Source organism: Sphaeramia orbicularis, chromosome 12, assembly GCF_902148855.1.
Source record: "Sphaeramia orbicularis chromosome 12, fSphaOr1.1, whole genome shotgun sequence".
Classification (NCBI taxonomy): domain Eukaryota; kingdom Metazoa; phylum Chordata; class Actinopteri; order Kurtiformes; family Apogonidae; genus Sphaeramia; species Sphaeramia orbicularis.
In genome coordinates, this window is record NC_043968.1 from 55,933,290 (window position 1) to 55,957,120 (window position 23,831).

Below are 23,831 nucleotides of genomic sequence, written 5' to 3' on the forward strand. Positions count from 1 at the left end.
AGTCTACGTCCGTCGATCCCAGATGATATCTTGTCTCATGTCATTATATTAGTATTAACCTCAGGGTGACAGGGATAAGTGTCGAATGCAGTTTGAGCTTCTTTTACCACTCTGTCTTCTGATGCAAGAGGGAGAAACACAAATGTAAATTGCTGTGGCTTCCAGCCAGTCAGGCAAACCGACATCAGAGAGACTGAAGGAACTGGCAGGCATGCAGAAAGACAGACTGACAGAAAGACAGACAGGCAACAACTGACCTTTGATCTTCACTGTTGTCACGCGAGTCACGTTTCCCTCCGAGTTGGAGGCGTGGCAGGTGTACTGTCCTGCTGACTGCATGCTCGCTGCTCGCACTGATAAGACCCCGTCCTGGTAAATATGATAGATAAACAGACAGGTGGAGGGGGAGGGTGAATGCGTACAGATATATGTCAGAGATTGTGGGAATACGCAGAGATAAAAATGATACACAAACGGATAAGACAGCGAGAAAGATAGACGCTGTTTACACCGAGTCCCTTCATGCATCTCGGGCCGATCAGACGGCTTCACCCAGCTTCAAAGGACCGGGTAGAGTAGATTACTCAAAAACCGAGTGTTGGTTTGAGACACACTTGCCAAGATATAAAAACATCCCTCTCCATGTTACAAAGGTTTATTATGAAACATATTTCACAACAGAACCCAGACTCTTCAGTGTCATTTGTATTGCACTGAGAGTCCTTACAATGATGCACTTTCAAAACACTATCTAATATTGTTACATGAAAGGTTGTGAATGAATGGATTTCTAAAGCAGCCTGAGCCAAACAAACTCTTGAATGAACCCTGATTGTGGAGGTGTGTACAATAGGTACATAGACAAGCCAGTGCTGTGCAGTTTTGAGTTGAAAATTTACCCTTGACCTTTTATTTTCTGGAGTCAAGATAGAATGAAAAACCATAAACACCCATGAAAATAAAACTATGCAACTCTCACTCTCTTTTTTGTACTACTTTATGCATGCACATTTTCGAATTACCCTGTTGTGGGGGTTATTTATCTAAACTGGATCTTCAAGAGGATTAGTTATAAGGTGACAAACTGCATTTCTGAAACTATGGAACAGTCAGTGTGTAGCATTTAGGGGGATTTAGAAGGACCTAATGGCCAAAATGTAATGTAATATTCATCATTGTGTTTATATTGGTATCTAATAACCTGAATACAAGAAATATAGTGTTTTTGTTGAGACTGAAAAGTGAAGGTATCTGAATCTGTAGTAAACTGGGTGTCCACTAGGGTCAGATTTCTAACATGAGTCAACTCCCACAAGACCCCTGTATCAAAATGTCCAGGTTTACAGGTATACAGCTGGATACAAATATGGTTTTGGTTTATGTCCTTCTCTGTGACGACTGTATGGGGTGAATTTACATGACACTGAAACCAAAACTTCTGTATAAATAAGGGCGTGGCCACTGTGATTGACGTCAGTGTCTTCTGTGCCATTCGTTCTTTACTAGCATTAACTCAGGCATTACAAGTTGGCATTTAGGATTTGTATTTATACAATAAAACTTTGTTTTGTCCCTGAAAAAATAACTCTGCTGTAGTTTTGTTTAGGATATACACTAATAAAACCATCAGATGATTCTAACAAGAAGTTTATTGATGATTCATTACAATAACCAGTGACTTAGCTGCATTAGCTGATGTTAGCAATAATATGTATTGAATTCTATGGTCTGTCAGCTAGCCTGCTAATTAACACAGGTAGTCTTTATTAGTGTATTTGGACATTTATACTGTTATCAACACGACTGTATGTGTTTGTATTTAAGGACCCGAAATGACCTGATGGGGTTTGTTATGACACTGTTAGTGGATGTAGTTGGTGTTTTCAGTTTCCTTCCATAAAACCAACATGCTCCACATCTTTATGCTTGAAAATTGCAAATTACAAACCAATGGGTGATGTCATGGAGGGTTTGTTCACTAATCTGTCCAGATATGTCAGATATTCTCCTATATTGTCTATGGACTACTTCTGCTTTTTCTGTTTTATACTGGGTTGCATCCAAATACAATTCATCTATGCCTGAGTGTGAACCAACCAAATACTTCTTCTAAAAAGGGTGTTTGTATTTTTAGTGGCCATTGTAGAGGAATATGAGCTGAGGGGTTTTCAGGTGGTGGCATTCTGCAGTGAAACCACTAGATGTCACTAAATATTAAAAATTACATTGCTTTTTTAAATTTTATTTTTATTGTTTCTACACAGTGTGAAATGTGTGAAAACAAACAAAAATTGCATGCAACTTCAACTGGAAGGATCCAAAAACATGACCATAACTCAGTGGGTACAGAGACCGAAAAGTTTCTACACTATGGAGCAAATGACTGCAAGTCTACATCTAAAGATGGACACATTTGAACAAAGATGGAACTGTATTACTCTGTATTTGGGTGACTGAAAAAGGAATGGGGGCTATTATAAGACTGTTATGTCTCTCTACAACTGATATTGTACTGCTGTAATTTTCCTTGGCACAAACAAATATTTATTTTCCATGTGACTCCTCTTTCTGTTATTTCTATTGTATTCCATGATTTACTTGTGCTTTAATTCGTAGGGTCCTATGTCAGAGAACATTCTGTTTCGTGGAAAAATGAAAATATATAAATAAAAAGTAAAAACAAAAAAAATAGCATGCAACTGCATTGCTGATAACTACATCAGTTAGTTACCTATAGAAATAACTACACACTGTCTGATTACTCATACAGCAGCCAAAGATCAACTGAAGCTGCATGAATGATACTGGTAATTAAAACTTTATTTCAAAAATAAGTAGAAGTCAAATACAAAGGTGACCAAAAGGCAAAAAGAAATTACAAATTTAAACGGAACACTGCAGAATACTGAAGGCGATAAGTTAACAACAACAAAAAAGGAAAAACATGTCACACAATGTGCAACTATTTCATTGTGGCTCTTTAACAACACGTTATATCCAAAATGAAATAGGAAGAAGCCGGGCTTGTATTGTCCTACCCCAAACTGATAAGACTTGGCTAATGAGCTAATGTATACAGTCCATAAAAAAGAATAGGTGAGCTATTAAATTACTGAAAAAGAGAAATAATAACATACCATCAATAACTATTACTGTTGTACTCCCGTTCATTGTTACTATATCTCTGGAAAATAAGGTTTTTATACATCCCCTTACATTTTGGGGTATTTTCACACTATTTGATATTTTTGTTCCATTCTGTTCCACTAAACCACTCCACAATAAAAGGAGCAGTTGGCCTCAGCGCCTCATTCAACTCTGACAGATGGTGTAGTGTTCATCTGATCACAGGCCAGATCAACCTCTCAGTGGTTTCCTGTTCATGGAAGAGACTATTCATCTGTACAGGTGAAAGATGAGAAATATGATTTATCATTTGATCTGGTTAAATGGATAGCTGTTGACTGACTGAGGCTGTTTTTGTTGCAACTAATGTGCTAACATAAAGGAGTTACTCTCCTGATCATCTTGGCAGTTAAAGTGTAACTTTATCCGACTCCACCCAACATGTGAGCTGTGGATGAAGCTCAGATGAGGATGAGGAGGGGCTGAATGAAGATGTGGATGTCAGAATCATCAGAACTATATGAAGATCTGAAAAGGATATGGGAAAAAAAAAATCTTTCTCTAACTTTATGCAATATTAAAAATGTTGCCATCACTTTGGCCGTCAAACAGGACCTATTGGAGCTCCACATCCAACTCATCCAACAATAACAATGATTCTTCAGCTCACTAATGCTGACTTTAGTGCTTTAACATGTTAGTTCAGATCCCAACTGAAAGAACAAAGCAGCCAATCACAGCAGCAGTTCTCCATATCTCCATCAGACACTTCCTGAGGGGCTGGAGCATTCCCATTGAAGGGATTAATATTATTATTTCTAAGTCATCTGTAACATCAACATCAAGGTGAAAAGAGTCAGAATAATTTTAGGCCAAAAAGTAGCACATTGAGCTGTTTTCACCATTAAAAGTGTCATATACAGTGGAATGAAGACGTATATGGACCCTGAGAGAGAAGCCACACTGTTAAATCATCTCCTTTTGTGAATAATTTGGTCTTTGAGATTGCTTTATAAATATTAGATTATTATTAGATAGTCTCTAATATAGCCCTATTGTCATATCTGCTGCTGTTTTGATACATTATTCACCTCCTCACCTCATAACCTTTACTGATTGCACTACAGCTGCTATTGTAAATAGACTTATATACACACTATTTATTTGTATTCTATTTTTACGTATTTTTTAAAAAGAAAAAATTGCATGGCTTTTAAGAACAAGGTGAGAGACAAACAGTATCTCAATTCTCTGTTTGTCAACCAATCAATCAAACAAAATTATTACAAACAGTCAAGATCAACAATTAATTTACAAGATACATTTTGTAATAGGACATCCCAGAAGGAGTCCTCAACTATAAATGGGGGTCCTTAAACATGTGGTAAAAGACACAATTTACATTATATATAAAATCTGAAATTTCCCCTTGTGGGACTAATAAAGGCATATCTTATAATTTGTAATAAATTCATTCATTTTCTGAACCCGCTTTATCCTCACTAGGGTCACGGGGGTCGCTTGGAGCCTATCCCAGCTACTTATGGGCTAAGGCGGGGGTACACCCTGGACAAGTCGCCAGTTCATCACAGGGCTGACATATAGAGACAAACAATCAATCTAACATTCACACCTATGAGCAATTTTAGATTAACCAATTAACCTATCAGTGCATGTGTTTGGATGGTGGGAGGAAGCCGGAGTACCCGGAGAGAACCTACGTAGACACGGGGAGAACATGCAAACTCCACACAGAAAGGTCCCACCCCCCGTCGACTGGTGTTGGAATCAAACCCAGGACCTTCTTGCTGTGAGGCATGAGTGCTAACCACTGCACCACCTTGTCGCCCTTTTTAATAAATTCAAATGTTCTAAATAACTACAAACATATTTAAACATATTTGCCTATCTACCTAAAGATGATTCATTTCCTTATCCTGAGTCCTTTTGTAGTCTGCACAGTCCAATATTCTCAGATGATTTCATAGTCAGACATGGGGCCTTTATCCACATAAATAAAGAGTTTACATGATTTGTATATCAGCCATGTGGGGTTTAGGGTCTGGCATATTTATGATGTAGATCTGTTTATTTATGTTTAGATGTTTTGTTTTGGTTCATTAGGTTGTATAGTCCTGTGCATCTAGTGAATTGGTGATTAAAAAAATCTTTGAATCATTGCATCTTGAGAACCTTCCAGTCTCATGCAAAAGAAACTAAAGTCTTCAGAGATCACAGTTCACATCAGTAGATGCAACAGTTCCTCTGTTGTCAATCTATCCCTGCAGAACAAAACAAGGCTTTTGGAGTTTTCAGTTTAGAAACTCTTCATGTTATCACTGATTAGGGATGGGAATGGAGAACCGGTTCTTTTTGAGAACTGGTTCCCAGTAGCTCAATTCCTTAGATTTGTTTACCTGCCTGCTTAATGATGCCACTTATTGATCCTTCATTGCGCGTGTGTGATGACGTCACACATATGCTGCACTGTTTTGGTTTACAATGTAGCCAACATGGTGTCGAGGCAGAAACACTCCGAAGTATGGCCATATTTCACACAAAAAGACAACACCAGGGCACTTATAACACCTGCAAAGCTTCCATTTCTTCAAAAGGGGGGAAATCCCTCCAATATGCTCAAACATTTGTCCACACAGCATGTGATTCATTTACAGGAATGTCATGTGTTTGATACGCTACCACTTGTGAATCTAGCAACAGAGCAAACACCAGGGCGTCATCCGGGCCCGGTTCGTGGGGGGAGGGGCAAACATCCTGCCCCCTCAAATAAAGGTTTCCGAAGATAGGGAAAAGGAAAATGAGGTGCACGGCAGCGGGAGGCATAGAGGAATTAGTAAAGTATCTTAAGTTTCAGTTTCAATCTGTACGGTCATATGGTGCCCCCCACCCTCACCCCTACAAACCGGGCCCAGCTTCATCTGTTATTATTATTTGTGCACACTGTATATCAGTGTTTTTCAACCTTGGGGTCAGGACCCCACATGAGGTTGCCTGGAATTTAAATGGGGTCACCTGAAATTTCTAGTAATTGATAAAAATTAAAAAAAAATGTACTAATAAAAAATATATGGTGCGTTGAGAGAGACCATCACAATCCATAAAAGACATGACAAACCCTGAAGCTGAAACTGAAGCACTGTGGTACTGTTTATCTTTCAAATGTTCATTGTGGTCGGTTTCAGATGCTGCAGCTCTTTCATAATTCATAGTTTGAGTTATTGTTTGTTCAGTATTAATTGTCAGCCTTGTAAATCCAAGTTGGACTGACTGTACATATCCTGACCAAGGAAAATAAAACTCTCACTTTGTGCAGTAATCTACACCTGGCTTTTCTGCCTCCGTCCATAATAATATACATTATATAGACTAAATGTCATCTAAAATAACGTTTATTTGCAACATAGTATAGCAAACTATTACATGATCAAAAACAAATTAATTTTAGATTTAAAAAAAGTCTCCGTTTTGAATGTCTAAGGTCACCAGAAATTTGTGATGTTAAAATGGGGTCATGAGCCTAAAAAGGTTGGAAACTACTGCTGTATATGTTATATTTTCTGTGCAGAGATGGAAATAGACAGTTAAGGCAAACAAACCCCTTTGTACTCTTTTATTCCCTCACCCAATGAGAATCGATAAGGAATTGGATCGATAAGCAAAATTGATAATGGAATCGGAACTGTTGAATTTTTATTAATTCCCATCCCATCACTGAAACAGTGTCATTTCGATTATGCATGTTCTCTACGGTACGGTGGTTTGAGAGCTGAACTGCAGGCGATGTAAAATAAAATTATTCTGCATTCGTTAAAAGCTGCATCACATGTTCAGTGTCGTCTGCGTTCTTCTCATTCTCCCTTGGGCAACAGTCTCTAGTCGACGCTGCTACAATAGCGGCGACTGGGTACACTCTGACATTGAGTGAATAATGTGGACAGAAGTTGTTGGAAAAAACCTTCAACTCTGCATCAGTTCAAGTCAGTTTATTATGTAACAGAATAACATGTAGAAATGAAGAAATGCAATGACAGTGAGACTTCAGCTGCACTTATTTTGATGCAGGGGTTATTTATGATGCATTTATGTATTTCAGGTATGAGTAACGTTTTACATTTTAAAATTTTAAAATGCCTGGTGATTTTTTTTTTTGGTCTTTTCTTTTAACTAGGGCTGTTGATTGATTAAAAACATGTTTTAAAAAATTGCAGCATAACTCACCATCCATGGCTTTTTTTATTCTCTTTAAACTGAAAACTTGTAATAAGTCAGATTTGAAAATCATGAAAGCGTACAGTATTTGACCTCAGTTGCTATGACGATTGTCTCTAATAAACACTCCTCGCTACTGAAAAGCTGTTTTGTTCAGAAAATTGAGAAGTTCTAAAAAATAAAGTTCGGCTTGGAACAGACAAAAATGCAGTGACATTGAATGTTTGATAATACGGGTTAACATTTCAAACGTATAAAAATCAACATGTTAATACTACTTTAACATCTTTGGACCATGTTACAATAAAGTATTATCCTTTCGATTTTAGTTGTTATCGATGACTAATTATGTCACTTACTCCATGTGATTCATTTTGTGATTTTTATACATGATTTCATCTACTTTAATGGTTGTATTTCTCCATTTAATATTATACTTTTAGATTATACACATTCATTCTAGGCTCTATTATAAATACTCAGGCACCTGTAGCGAACTCAAAATTGCATGAACATATTTAATCCATTGACATACTATCACTTGTGTAATTGACTGCAAGACATATTGGTGACAGATTGGTGTTGTTTTTAGTTTCTGGGTGGTGCCTGCATGACGGCTCTCAAATCTACCTCATTAAGCTTGTATATTGTTAATGCAAACTTATGTGGATGTGTCACGTCTGACCTTTTACCAAGTTTGCTGAGACCTCTGAAGCTTATACTGATGGACAGTTAAAAGTTACAAGTGGAATAAACTCAAAAACAAGGTCCAGCTTTGGTAATAATTATTAGTCACCTGTGATTTACCAGTGACATTTGGATTCTCATGATGATATTCAGTCTTTGTATTTTCACATCAGACATTCATACAATTTAATATAATTTTGGATAATAAAAGGTTAAGTTCCTTGTCAATGAGAAAATGGAGTTCTTGATGTCATTAACACAGTTTATGTTTTTAATTTTGTGAACCACACATTTCCTGCATCTTTGACCAGATTTTTTGCACCGTACATGTGCAACAGAAAACCCATTTGGACTTTTCAGTACTTTGTAACAGTGGTCTAGTAATGGTGACGATCAAATTATATTTATATAGAAAAACAATCTAGTGGTCATCTTATAAATCATATAAATCAAATATCTATGTATTCCTATTATTTATTTCTTATACATTAACATTTTATTTGTCATATAAATCAAACACAACTCAAGACTTACCTGTTGAATTACTATGCCATCTTTTAGCCAGGTAATGGTTGGTGTTGGGTTGCCATTAGCGACACAAATGAGTGATAGCGGGCGTCCAATCAGGACCTCCAGGATGGGAGGCGGGGCTTTACTGAAGACAGGAGGGGCTGTAAGACAACAGATTCAAGAATTTAACAGCATGAAACACATGAATACGGTGTTTTATCTGCATTTATTCATCTAAACCACAGGTGTCAAACATGCGGCCCGGGGGCCAAATCTGGCCCGCCAAAGGTTCCATTCCAGCCTGCGGGATGAATGAGCAAAAATTAACCTGTACAGTCCAGGTTGTCAAAATCATTTTGGTTCAGGTTCCACATACAGACCATTGTGATCTCAAGTAAAAGTAACGACACAATAACCCATAAATAATGACAACTACAAATTTTCTTTGTGAAAAATCATGTGGGAAAAAAATTTAAGTGAAAAAAATAACATTACACTGTGAAAATATTAACATTAACAAAACTATTCTTTCACAATAAAATGCAAATAAATACATAAATTTAAAAAAAAGACCTGAAATGAGCAATTTTAACAATATTCTGCCTGTTACTAAATGTTTTGTGCATTTATGGATCCACTGTGATCTGTAGTTGTGTTAATAATAAGAGATGGAATATTGTAGAAATTGTTCAAATTTTAGTTCCAAACTCCAAAATTTTAACAATATTGTGCCTGTTATCAAATGTTTATGCAACATTGTATGTAATGTACATGTTTAAATAATAAGTCGAGGCAGAATATTGTTAAAATTGCACTAATTTTTCAAATGAAGTTTCTTTTGTTTTCAGGTTATTCACATCTTTTTTGTAACATGTAAATGTTTTCATAATTTGTTTTTTTTTTTACTAAAACAAGAAGACTTGGATTTGTCATTATTTATAGGTTATGAAGTCATTATTTTACTGGTCTGGCCCACTTGAGATCAAATTGGGCTAAATATGACCCCTGAACCAACATGAGTTTGACACCCCTGGTCTAAACTGTCTCCTGGTAAGAAAAGACTTCATAGATAAACCTCTGGCAGACTGTTTGTTCTGCATGAGGCCACGTGCACTTAACTGTCATCAAGACACGTTATTATTATCCACACTGGAGTGAAAATGTCAGTAGCCTAAGGATCTGTGAACATGAATGTTCTGGTGCCACTTTGAGTCTCAGATCTCATCAGGAAACTCAGTGTCTGAAAACAAACCAACATAAACCTGCACTTTCACACCTTTATGACAATCATCAGGGACACACAGCTTTATTGAGCCCCTGTGAGGTAAAACACTGTTTTCTTCTAATTTGAAAATTGCTGGGATTATGGGCAAGATAAGGATAAAATCCATTTGTTTGTTTTTTTTTAGCCAGATTCTTGTGGTGTGTTGTATTGTCTAGAGATGGATGTGAGGAGGGGTCTGCATCACAAAACGAGGTTGACAAACCAAGGACCTTGTCTGTTTCCTGTCTCAACAAAACCTAACAACTGTAATCAAGTCATTCAGTCAATGCCTTGTGGCAACATTTATGCATTTAGAATATAAGGTTATGTTAAAAAAAACAAAAAATAACTAGAGGACATAGATTTGAACAACTTTGATTATACATTTAACATTACTCTTGTACTTGCACAGTAACTGTTTCATATATTCTGAGTATTTTTCTACAGCTATATTTTTAGTTTCTGCTACAGACTTAGAGCTTGTGCCAACTTCCACACAACCATTTGTTTTACAGAGACAGCAGCTGTGTTTCCATGAAATGTTGAGTGAAGCAAACTTTTCACAAGTTGGCAAAAACAAAACTTTAAATTCCATGTGATTCCATGTGACTTGCTTGGAGTCAATAATCTAGACAGTGTTGTGTTTCCAGTGGGTGGCGCTGCAGACATTACACAGGACTCAAAATACACAGAGCAGAAGAAGCAGAGTGGTTGATTTTCATCTAAAATGGCTGTGATGTCTTTTCCACAGATGTCTCTTCATCACAACCTACTGTATCAGATGTGTTATGAAAACAGATTTACAACTCATTTTACTAGGTCATTATTTATATGAAAAGGTGTTTCAATTTCCTCTATGGAAAATTCTACAAGTTTTTCCAAATGTTGGTGTTTTCATAAACATTAGAAAAAAAAAATTGTTTAACATTAGCATTGTATGTACACATTTTAAGTATGGTGACACCCTGGTGGTCATCAGATGTTTTTTTTTTTTGTTTTGTATTTTTATTTACTCCTGTTCATATTAAAAATGGATGGCAAATCAAAAATAAAAAAAAGGCCTGAAGTAACATTAGAACAATCAGAAAAAAAAAAAATTGAATGTACAAATATAATGGAAGCTAAACGCATTCTAGCTTGTACAGTTTAAGTCAAGATGGAAGCCTGAGTGGAAGTGTAATTATTACATAATATTCTCATCAATAAGGTATAAGTACACCTGAACAGGACTGGACTGGCACGAAAATTCAGCCCTGGACTTTTTGGTCCAGAACGACCCACCACAACCCGCACGCAGGTGCTGGACCAACTCACCATGTTAACGTACATACACACAAGCCCTTAATACCACCACTTTTACTGAACAATATCCCTTTTTACTGTTACAATATTATTGTATTGTATTATTGTATAATCAGTTGATTGATGTCAACTGTATATAACATGATAATGTTGAAAGTAAAGCAGATGTGTGTTATTCAGCTGACCACAACATCACCACCTCCTTCACACGGTGTAACGTCTGCCTCAACATTTTCTATTTCATTCTCGGGCTCATGTACCATTTTACTGGTGGTTTCACTGGTGGTTTGAAGCGGCATCGATGTTGCTACTAGCCCCGCACCCTGCAGCATACATCATCTGACTGTTTTTTTACTCGTTGCAGCCTCAGCTGTTAGAGCTTCTTTTCTTCTCCCTCAATTTTGCGGCACCGCCTTTGCATTTTTTTGTCACCTTTCCATTTTACTAATTTCTTTTTGTTGGTAAATTGATACCACTATCTCTCTGATAACTCTCTTAGTACTTTTTTCATAAAGGTGATTGGATGAGGGGGTGGGACTCCTGGCCCGCTGTAGCCTCTTTCATAGGGCGACTGGGCCAGGTATTCTGAAAACGGACAAGCCAGTGGACCAACTGTCACCTCTATGCTGAGTCTGCAGCTCTGTGGGCTGGTGCTACTCAAGGCCAAGGATGGACCATTTAGATGAAAGACAAACCACCGGGCCAAATACATGTCTATCTGCCCGGGCCAGGAGGGTTACTGTAGTTACAAAAAAACAACAAAACAAAACTACAGCCTTTCATTCGGCCCCAATATTCCATATGGCCAGTCCAGCCCTGCACCTGAGTATACTTTTGAGTATATTTGAGTATATTTTTCCACAGTTATTTTTTATTGAGTTTTTTTACAGTAGTAGTGCAAAAAAATATCTAAACAATCAGAATTATTGTAAAAAAAATTTCATGAGAAGGAATGCTTCTCGGACCAAAAAAAGAGTTTGTTCGAGGTGCTCTTTGGAAAAAGGGATAAATAAAGTAGATATGTACCTGGAAGAAAAATCCAAGGCACTCTTTAAACATTAAAATGCCTTTATTAACATGGCATGGTCATATCTAGAGTGGGTCTAATTAGAATTGTTGTTTTTATACATGCATACATACATACATATATACATCTATACGTGCATACACACATATATACATACACCCACATACACCTAAATACAAATGCGTCATGATATATATATATATATATATACACACACACACACATAGGACCCCACCTGAGTGTAATTAAAATCTGTTTAATGAATGTACCACTGAATTCTCATGGTTTTCAAGACAAATTAAGGCTGATTCTTTGAGCTGCAATCTCAGCTCTGTTCAGCTTCCTGTTAGCAAAGAACAAATAGAAAAACAGAATTCACAGCAGTAAGTAGACTTACTGTCAGCTTTTACAAGGTCAAAAATATCCAAGGCTTTAGTGCTTTAATCAACCTCAGTAACAAGATTACACATTATATCAGCATACAAATGACAGCCAAAGGGTTTAGACGCTAAGTCTTCTGCAGAGATGCTCTCAATATCTGCACGGAGACTTAAAATGGGCAAAATCAGCCTAAAAGTGCAAACACATGTAGAGATGAGGTTGGTTACTTTCAAAATAAATTTTTCTTTTGCTATTTTTTTTCTTTGGTGGCTGAATTAAAGGAGGAGTTTGCGTTCTTTTTATCTGTACACAGTGGTGCAAGGTGAAGTGAAATGTATCAAAACCCTGCACAACAATCAGTCCATTACATTTACCTTAACGAGACAAAAGGTTTTGTGTCAGACCAACAGCATTTTAACACTTCTTTGAACTCTGCTTTTGGAGTTTGAAGGCCATTTACTAAGTTTGCTGCCGAACCCAGACAATGGGGATATAAAGAGCGTACCTGCAGGGTACATCTGTGAAGTCCCACTCAAAGCCTCAAGTACACAGTCACCGTCTATTACAGCTCTGATCTTTCACCCAACGCTGCCTCCGCCCGGCGCCCTGGAACCGTTTGATCTACAACGTACACTCCACTCGTAGTGAAGCTTTTCCCAAATAACACCAAACTTCAAAGCACAAAAACAGCGATGCATTTTTTATATTTTACAGTTATGTATTATTTATACCTATAAATGTGTTTGATAAGTGGAGTCAGACTCAGTTCCAAAACCACAGTCAATAAAGTCCAACGTTCTCCAAATGATTTTAATCCAAACCATTTGATTTTTTTACACGTTGAGGGGCAAAAGTTGAAGGCGAGCTTTAAAGAGGTTTACATTCAGATCCAGTTTTTCTCAACACAAAAACTGAGTACACTTACAGTCACAGTAATATTCCATTCTTATTCTGATTATTATTCGTCCTGTGGTAGGTTCATCTTCAGGTCATCATGAGAACCAGGACTATTCTGATGTTAAACAGTGTTTTCCCCACAGAGATCAGTATAAAAGGCCTCAAATAGCATTTGTGGGTCATTTTTTTAAATTAATTTATTTATTTATTTATTTATTTTCATTAATATTGACCTGGTTTAGTCTAGTTTATTATTAACATGGTTAGTTGGACTTATGGTTAAAATGTTATCTTAAGACTAATTCACACACTTTATTTGCACACTGACTATCATTCATGGTGGATGTGAGAAACAAAATGACACTAAACTCATCCATCCATCTGTCTGTCCATCCATCCATCTATTCATTTTGACACCTTTTTCTGACTAGGATATTTGTGCTAAAACTGTGTTTTCAAGTGGATCCATTGAAGGTGTGTACAGCACATGCAGAATATGTCAAATCTTCATGTTTTACTGCAGGTGACACATAGCCTCCTGTTTCCTCTCTGGTACAGATGGAAAAATCCAAAGTCCACATTTCAGAATGAGAAATAAACCCACTGTTAAACTTTATGACAGGCAATGTCAACACACAGACTTTTCCCAGATGCTTTTTTTTATCTGGAGCATCTGCAACACTATAAAAAAAAAAAAAAAAGTTTATTAATATTATATTAAATATGCATGTCAACATAAATTATAGTGATAATTTTGATTAGTCATGAAAATAATTAGCTTTTTTTCCTTTTCTTATTTGGAATTAGGCAAATTCAATTCGCTCACTCATCACTGTTTGCTTTATGCTTGTGTTGGATGGTCTTCTTTGTCGGCTCGCAGACTTAGTCACTGGCGTATTTTAATTTATAAGTTCTAGGTCTGCTCCCATCCTACCTTCTGACCTACATCAGTCAGAGAACCATAGACACTTATAATCTTTGTTCTCAGGATCTTTTCTTTTTGTCTGTTCCTGTAGTTAGAACTGAACAAGGGGAAAAGGCCTTCAGATTTGCGGCTCGATTCACCTGGAACGAACTACAAAAAGACCTGAAACTTAAAGATCTGGTTTCGCTGGACACTTTCAAGAGGATGTTGTATGACTTAGAGACAGAGACATCTGGCTGCAGATGTTTTGTCTGACACACTTTATCTTCATCTCATGGGCACTTTTAGCAAAGTTGACTTTGGAAGGTTTGACTTGATTATGTGCTTTTTTATGTATTGAAAACTTGTATTTGTTTTTATGTATGAAAGTTCGTGTTTGTAACTATTTAATTTACTGCTGCCCATCTTGGCCAGGACACTCTTGAAAAAGAGATTTTTATTCTCAATGAGGTTTTCCTGGTTAAATAAAGGTAAATAAAAATAATAAAAATGTGAATATTTTGTGCATATAAACATGGTAAAACAGCTTTTTCCTACGATGGAACTTGCTCATGGAACAATTTGCAAAACTCACTACAGCTTCAGCATTTCATTACCTTGGCTGAATTCAAATCTCTTCTGTCAAACTGTCTAACAGAAGTGTGTAACTGCTTTTCTTAAACTGGTTTTTAGCTTTTATGTTTCTAGTCATTTTATGTTGTCTTAATTGTATGTAGCTTTATACTCTGTTAGTTCATTTGTATTGTACTGATGTGCCTCTTGGTCAGGTCTCCCTCGAAAAAGAGATTTCATCTCAAGAGACTTCCTGGTTAAATAAAGGTTAAAAAAAAAAAAAATGAATTGGCACGCTTCCTTAAATTAATTTTGTGCACATTTTGACATTTAACATGAAAAAATGGTTACAGAAATGATGCAATATAAACAAAATCTTCATGAATTTGCCTTTTTTTTTCAGATGAGCAAATGCTCATAGAGGAAACAGAAATCTCTTCAGATAGCCTAAATTCTAATGTAGAGAATATTCAAGTCACATGATTGGTCATCTGTTTGTTATTATGTAGTTGTAAATAAATAAATGTTCTTTTTCTTATTTCACAGTTGATGATGGTGTTATTTCAGACTAATCACAGTGATCACAGACTAATCACTGTTTTCTGTCTCATTTGGATATTAAGAGCCTCCGTAATTTATGCAAACACGTGTGACTGTTTGCGTTAGTTTAGTTGATAATGTGAGTTTTTTTGGACATCTGTATATGGTCAATTAAAAACCCTGGAAAACATCCAAAAAAATATTGAAATGAAGATCTTTCACTTCCTTAGTAAAGTTTAGATATAGAGAAAAATGTCATCTCGAAGCTGGAAACTGACTTTCTTTAGTGTTCACAGTAAAAAAAACAAACAAAAAAACCCCATCATTTTTACTTTCAATTGCAGTAAAATGGTCCGTGCTCAAACAAAGAAAATGCAAAATCTGGACTTTCAAAAGAGCCAGATAAAACATTGGCTTCTTCAAAGAATTCTGATATAAAATGACACAAAACAGAATAAATACTGCAGAGGAAGAGGTCTGAAACACTGCTCTGGGCCTCAGACAGTTCAAATAGTACTGATATGAACATTAGGCAGTAACTGTGCTGTGTATTATACAACATAAACTATCTTCACCACAAACTATTTGAATTTAAATCAACATCAGTGGGACAACATCAGGAAATAATACAAGATTGAGAATTTGTGTTCCTATATTGCTGGTGGATTTGATTTGAAAGAAGATTTTGAGGATTTATTTTGTTTTGACTGAGACTTGGAGACGTCGGCCCACCATAGATCTGTGGACTAAATCATATTGTCTGCTCCCAGATGAGCTTCTGAATGCGATCGAGGGGAAAATCCTGCTGTTTACATTTGGATTTCAGATATTAACCAGACTTTGAGCTCAATATGAAGTCAGAAGTCAGGTCAGGAGACTGCGGACAGCCTGAGGAAGCCTCACCGGTTACAGAGAGCTGCGTCCATGTGCCGTTTCGGAGCTCATCCGTGGGTTTATTCAGTAAGAGGATTCGACACTCGTACGAGCCCTGGTCATCCAGCTGCAGGGCCTGAAGCCTGAGGGCGGTGATTCGTACCAGAGATACTCTCCCTGCAAAAAAAAACAAACCAAGAGCACGGGTGAAAAGGTGTGAGGGGAGGCATGGATGCTGATTCCACTTGTCATCGCTCGGGTCGGGGGGTTAGCATGTGTAACAGTTGTGTCGAACAAGCTGCGAAAGAACACTGTCCTCAAACCTTGCCTGAAACACACACACACACACACAATCTTAGAAATGTGATCTCCAGGTTGCCAGGTGACGGCTCCCTCAGGCCGTGGCGTAGCTTGTAAGATCAACCCTTTATCTTTTTTCGTATGCAGCCCGCAGCCTCTCCATGTCCATCCTGTTTTTACATTTTCCCCACAGAGACAATTGTCCAGTGACCTGACAACACGGAGGCCGAAGACAAACTGTCAATAAAATCAGTGTGTGAGGCCGTTAGATCCAGTCTCTGCACCATCTCTGAAATAAATAAAAACTCACAAACAGCATCTTCCTGCAGCAACGGTGGTAATTATTAACAGAAGCTCTGATTTTTTTTTTTTTTTTTTTTTTTTTTTTTGCAGGAAGGGACTGTCCAAGAGAACCAGGAAGTCGGAGTTGGTATGTTGGCAGTGATAACACACCCTATTTGCTTTTCCAAAAGGGACTAAATCCACTGGGAAAAAGAGGAGGAGGGAGATAAAGTGGAGCAACGTGCACACAAGCATAAACTCATGGGATTTAGTGCATTTCAAAATCCTACCCTTTGACCCTTGGTGGGGTTTTTTTCCTCTCGTGTGTTTACTGGCTCAGTGTGATATAGGTCACCATAGCACCTAAGAGGGAAGGTTGTGCTGAGGTAGGGATATTGTGGGAGTTAGAAAAAAAGGGAAGCGAAGGGCGGGGGTGGAGTGAGAGCATGACCTAAAGCCACAACTGCTGCCATGTGAAAAATGCATGATTGCAAGAGATTTGAATGCAAGGTAAATTGAGTGTGAGGCTACATGAGAGGCAGGGAAACACAGCTCCTGCCCATTTGTTTCTCTGCAAACATTCGGTTGCCTTTGTGTTTAGTCCTGTGCATATTTGAGAGGGTGAAAATGAATGCGAGCAAACATTCAACGCACGCTTTGATGAGTTTTCACTGTGTAAACAAACCAAAAGTGCATAAGACTTAAGAAAACCCAGCCTTCCATGGTTGATGCGAATGCAACAACAACATTTCCATTTCCAAACCAAACTCCTCCTTGTCATCACAAAACACTAGAGGAAACCAAGGAACACTGTGCAACAGAGGAACATGCAGTTATCCAGTAAAATTATGTTAAAGTGTGTTATAAAAGCTCATGGTGGAATAAAAAAACTGTTTTCTGAATCACCCTGTCTACACTACAACAGATATTTTGCCAAAAGGAAAGAGGTTTCTCTGTATTCACACATAAATAGCATTTAATGCCACCGAAACCTAAATAATTTAAAACATCTTAAAACGCCAAAGTGAAGACTTAAGAAAAATAACTCCAGTGTAAGAATGTGTGGCGAGGGAAAATGAAGAAATCAAAACAATTATAGCATTACATCCCAATTCACACGTGCAGATATATTTAAGGTGTACATTCACGGCCACTTAATTAGGTACATCTTGCTAGTACTAGTAAGTGTACCTAATAAAGTGGCCAATGAGTGTACACCTTATATGTTTCTCTCTCTCTCTCTCTCTCTCTCTCTCTCTCTCTCTCTCTCTCTCTCTCTCTCTCTATATATATATATATATATATATATATATATGTATATATATATATATATATATATATATATATATATATATATATATACACACAGGATGAGGAAGCAAAATTTACAATGAACACTTAGTTGTTTTTTCTTAGCATGCACTACGTCAATTGTTTTGAAACCAAACATATACTGATGTCATAATCATACCTAACACTATTATCCATACCTTTTCAGAAACTTTTGCCCATATGAGTAATCAGGAAAGCAAACGTCAAAGAGTGTGTGATTTGCTGAATGCACTCGTCACACCAAAGGAGATTTCAAAAATAGTTGGAGTGTCCATAAAGACTGTTTATAATGGAAAGAAGAGAATGACTATGAGCAAAACTATTACGAGAAAGTCTGGAAGATACTATTAAAGAACAATGGAAGAAGTTGTCACCCGAATATTTGAGGAACACTTGCGCAAGTTTCAGGAAGCGTGTGAAGGCAGTTATTGAGAAAGAAGGAGGACACATAGAATAAAAACATTTTCTATTATGTAAATTTTCTTGTGGCAAATAAATTCTCATGACTTTCAATAAACTAACTGGTCAGACACTGTCTTTCAATCCCTGCCTCAAAATATTGGAAATTTTGCTTCCCCACCCTGTATATATATATATATACATATATATATATATATATATATATATATATATACACACACATATATATATATATATATATATATATATATATATATATATATATCAGCCTATTAGATATTTGCATTAACCCTTTTAGCAGTTGACCAGATGTACTTTATAATGTAACCAGTAGGGTATGTGATATAGGTGCATAAAGCCCTATTGGTACACGGAATGAGTGTAACCCGGTGACCTCTGGTGGTTTAGAAATAAATCCTTATATCACTGTTTCGTGCAGCAAGTTTTCACATAAATTTGTCGACATTATCCCTCAGATCTGATGTCAAGGCTCACTATTCATATGTATGTTATTTTATTGGTATGTATATGCTTTTATGCTGTCATTTGTATTTCCTGCCTGCCGACGTAGGGATCAGACTACAGTGTTGTGTCATAAGTGTATTATTTGCCTTTCCCATTGCAGCTTCTATGTGGTATCATTGCTCAAGACAAATCTGGACAGTCAAGGATATCTTAGATCTTATTCAAAGGCTACCACATAGAGAACTACAGATTCTGTTGACAGATGGAAAAAGTGTGTCTTTGTGGTTTGCTGCCATGGAGGTCAGGTTTATCTCATCATCTGTTGAGATTTAGCTCTTTGGAAGGATGTCTTTAGTTTGCTCTTGCAGTGAAAATCCATTCAATATCATGACACAAGTTCTGAAATGCTTTTAAAACTCATGTATAACCAGTTCAGCCTCTACGGTTTTTGACCAAACGTCACAGGCAACAGGCTCTGTGTTCAATTCCCAGTGGGACCAGGGCCTTTTTGTGTTGAGTTTGTTGATTCTCCCAGGTTTCCTCCAGTTTTCCCTTCCATATACACAGGTTCATTCAGGATCAAGGTACTGATGAAGATCTGGAGTAGGTCCTTGAGGACTTTCAATGGCAGCTCACTGCTCCTCATGTGCTAATTGCTAACACTAAAGCTAGGTGCTGTGTGTGTTAGGATTGGTAAAATGAAGGGACTGAATTTCACCACAGGACTAATTAAGTGAGTTAACCTGCTTTAGCCTGACTTTTAAATGTGGATGAAACAAAACATGATCCAAATGACTCCAAATCACAGATGTTGATTAATAACTGCTTATAAACACATACATGTAGGTTTAACCCTTTCATGCATCAATTATGACAACCTTAATCAAGATTTATTACCTCCGCCAAGGAGGTTATGTTTTTGCCAGGGTTTGTTTGTTTGTCTGTCTGTCTGTTTGTCTGTCCGTTAGTGTGCAACATAACTCAAAAAGTTATGGACAGATTTTGATGAAATTTTCAGGGTTTGTTGGAAATGGGATAAGGAAGAAATGATTAAATTTTGGTGGTGATCGGGGGTGGGGGGGCCCACGGGGGGGCCCATTTCCAACAAACCCTGAAAATTTCATCAAAATCTGTCCATAGCTTTTTGAGTTATGTTGCACACTAACGGACAGACAAACAGACAGACAGACAAACAAACAAACCCTGGCAAAAACATAACCTCCTTGGCGTGGGGGGGCCCACGGGGGGGGCCACTGATCAGCCTTGGCGGAGGTCTGCGCTCTCCGAGTGCTTCTAGTTTCCTGAGTGTTTTTATTCCTCTTTAGGCATAACAAAAAAAAACAATTGGAAATTTTTTCATGAATCTATTTTTCATGGAGTTCCAAAAATATCCACACAGCTGGACACCATGTGTTTGATTTTTAAAGCAAAGAAATATATATTTACTGATATATTGTGTGAAAACTACGAAATAAAAATATATTTAATGCTGCTAATCTGCTGTTTTCTCACATTTTAACATACTCTAATACTAGTCATTACTCACTTCACGGAGATAATATGAAAAAAACAACAACAACAACAACAACAACTTTTTATTAAAAAAAAAAAAACATTAATTGCAGTTTAGTAACTATAACAAGCAATTGATTTACACTCAAACATGTTACTGCAGATCAGGTTATCTACAACAGCAAAGTTACAGTAATAGTATGAATGTCACTGTATTATGGGATGGTGTATAAGTGTCTACTGTGTTGGCTGATATGGAACTAAAACAACAAAACCAATGAATATACATGAGAACAGCTGGAGAATAACTGTCCAGTGGCGTGACCACTGTGCATGAAAGGGTTAAGAAGAGCAACGTGAAAATAATATGGAATGACGAAGAATAAATCACATACAAATAAGCACAACATTGAGTCAGAGACGGTAAAGTGACATCAATGAATGGATTTGTATTTGCAGCAAAGTTTTCGAAAAGAACAGATGAAAATATGAGAACAAGTTTGTGACCAACGAATCAGATGTTACTTGCAAAAGCACGGCTGAATGACTTAGAGAATGTGGACTGATTTGACTTCATTTCCTTAGAGAGAAGCTCTTTTACATCTATATTTTAATCTGTGGGGGAAGACGGTTCAGGGACATAAACAGGCCTCCACCAAGTCTGCGTTCATTTACAGAGTTTTCTCAAGCTTATATTTGTGCTCCTTCGAATGACACCAGATGAACATATAGGATCTAGAGTTCTCCTAAGCTGTTAAGTTGAAGAAGCAGATCATTTACTGACAAATAAAAACACATGTCAAAAGCTGCTTCATTGTTTGTTTTGTTCAGTTTGAAGGCTGTGCTACACTTATTATTTCCAGTTTTCATCATTTAGACTCCAGTTCTCTTTTCTGAGAAATGCAGTCCTACTTGAATGACTATAGCTGAGTGATTTTCTTTTGCTTAGTCATGGACAATGTACACATGAATCTCAAAGAGAAAAGATGCTTTGCACCAGAGTTAGCTACAAGCTAGGTGCGCACACGATATAAAACATTTACATTACACGCAATACAAAATTAACCTTATCCCATAATTACAATAGTTAAAAAACGTATATATTTATTTTAATTTCATAGATTTCATATTGTTTCTTAAAAAAGCAATTTCATCATATTCCATTTCTAAAAACGCAGGGTTTGAAATCATGCTTTAAAAGTCAATTTGTCTAAATTGACTTGTGACCTTTTCATATTTATACATATACATTACATACTTAATTAAAAAATTGTCAAGTATATACCTGGTAATTTTCAAGTATATCACTCAAAGTATAGGAAGAGATAAGCCTTTCTATGTGGTTATATAATCACAGGTACTGTATGTACAAGCCACATTTCAGGGAAAGTTAAATGTGATTTCTTAATTCATTTGAACCTTTATTTAGCCGACAAAATAATTCATAAATTTATATTTTGTATATAAACAAATATAGCCTGTAGCCATGTTAACCACTACTTTCCATCGCCTTTCGTTTTATCACAGTTTTCTATTTTTTGGTGAGTGGACACTCATTTGCGGGATTTTCCAGGTAGAATTGTTAATTTCTTGTCATTTACATGACCTGAGCTGCTCAACTAATTGTTCTTCTCATGAAGTCCATAGATTGTCAATAGGAGACAGACTGGACTGCAGTCAGAACAGTCCAGCACATGAACTGTAACTACAAAGTGACGCTGTTAGAATCAGTGCAGAATGAGGCTTGGACTTCAGGGACAAAGGCAGTATGTGCATCTGTAATGCCCCGTTTCCACTACGTGGTATCGGCTTGACTCGACTCGACTCGGCTTTTTTTGCATTTCCATTACGAAAAAAGACCTGGAATCTGGTACCCAGTACTACTTTTTTGGTATCACCTCCGCCGAGGCTCCAGGACTGGGGACCAGATATGAAACCGTGACGTGTACACACTGCAGACCACTGACTGGTCAGACAGTTTTCTCTGTGACCCGCTGTTTTACAAAAAACAGATGCGGAAGTGCGCAGTAAATATAGCGGTACATTAATTCACATGATAACAGCCCAAAACTACACCATGGTCGGTCGAGGAGATTCAGTCTTTGGTGGCCAACGTAAAAATTCAGACAACACGCAACGAGCGAGTTTATCAGCAACTTTCTGAACAGACAACACGGAAATAACACGCTGCATCGCTATGATAACCAGGTACTGTAAAGTCGGTAGTATCTTGTAACGGAAACGGTCTCCAGGAATACCGAGTCTAGCTGAGCTGAGTCGAGCTGGTTCCACGTAGTGGAAATGCAGCATAAAAGTCCAGTGGCTTCACACTGATGCAGCCCCATACCATAACAGATGCTGCTTTTGCACCTTTTGCTGATACCAAACTGGAAGGTGTTTTTCATTTTTATCAGGCTGAACCCAACATCTGTTTCCCATGAACAGATTCATCTGGCTACAGCACATTTCCACTGTGTTTTGGTCCATCTGAGATGAGCTCAGGTACAAAGAGCTTCATGCTGTTTTCTGTACAGAATTCATCCATTCAACTTCTGAAGGTTGTCAATGCTTCTGCTGACTGTGTTGATTGACAGCGGTTTTCCAAGTCCTTCTGAACCCATGTGTCTAAAATCAACAAGGTAATGTGAGAGTTTCTCTATCCTTGGCCTTTGCTGACTGAGATTTCCCTGGACTTTCTGAATCTCTTCACAAAATCCTGTAGATGGTGAGGGACCACAAGTCTTTGCTTGAGAGATTCTTTTATGAATCAGTTCACACACAAAGCAGTGCATGTTTAGCTGATGTACAATGTTTACACCTACAAATTTTTTGGTTTGTTCAGATTTTGTCAAAATGTTTCTTTGTAGTTATAAGCTGTTTTGCATTATTTTGAAAAGCTTTCATTTTTGTAATTTGTGTGAACACTGTGTGACCTCTGACCTTTCAGAGTCATCATTTCCTGTAGATTCACACTATTCTCCTCACTTCATTTCTGACCTTGTGAGGAGAGGTAAGGCTTTTGTGTTATGGTTAGTTTATCTTTAATGTTTATTCTAACGTTTTGCAAAGTTTGTTTTTTTCATACTGCGCTCTTGTGGCAGAAGTGGTATATTGTCTGCTGTGAAAACTGTCACGATGAGCAGCCGTCTGTGTCATCTTGGCCCACATAAGGCTGTAAGTTTTGTAGGTTTAGAAATAGTGATAGG

At 37.2% G+C, this 23,831-nt stretch overlaps 1 protein-coding gene across 1 annotated transcript in view; it reads right to left on the bottom strand.

Moving 5' to 3' along the window:
- The window catches only part of igsf9a (immunoglobulin superfamily, member 9a), a 181,162-nt gene that overhangs the window by 89,446 nt on the left and 67,885 nt on the right, over positions 1-23,831 (bottom strand). The window contains exons 4-6 of the mRNA XM_030150820.1: positions 16,345-16,491; positions 8,578-8,714; positions 258-369 (exon numbers count right to left, since the gene is read on the bottom strand). Of these exons, the coding sequence (XP_030006680.1) occupies positions 258-369; positions 8,578-8,714; positions 16,345-16,491 (396 nt within the window). The remainder of the gene's footprint in view (positions 1-257; positions 370-8,577; positions 8,715-16,344; positions 16,492-23,831) is intronic.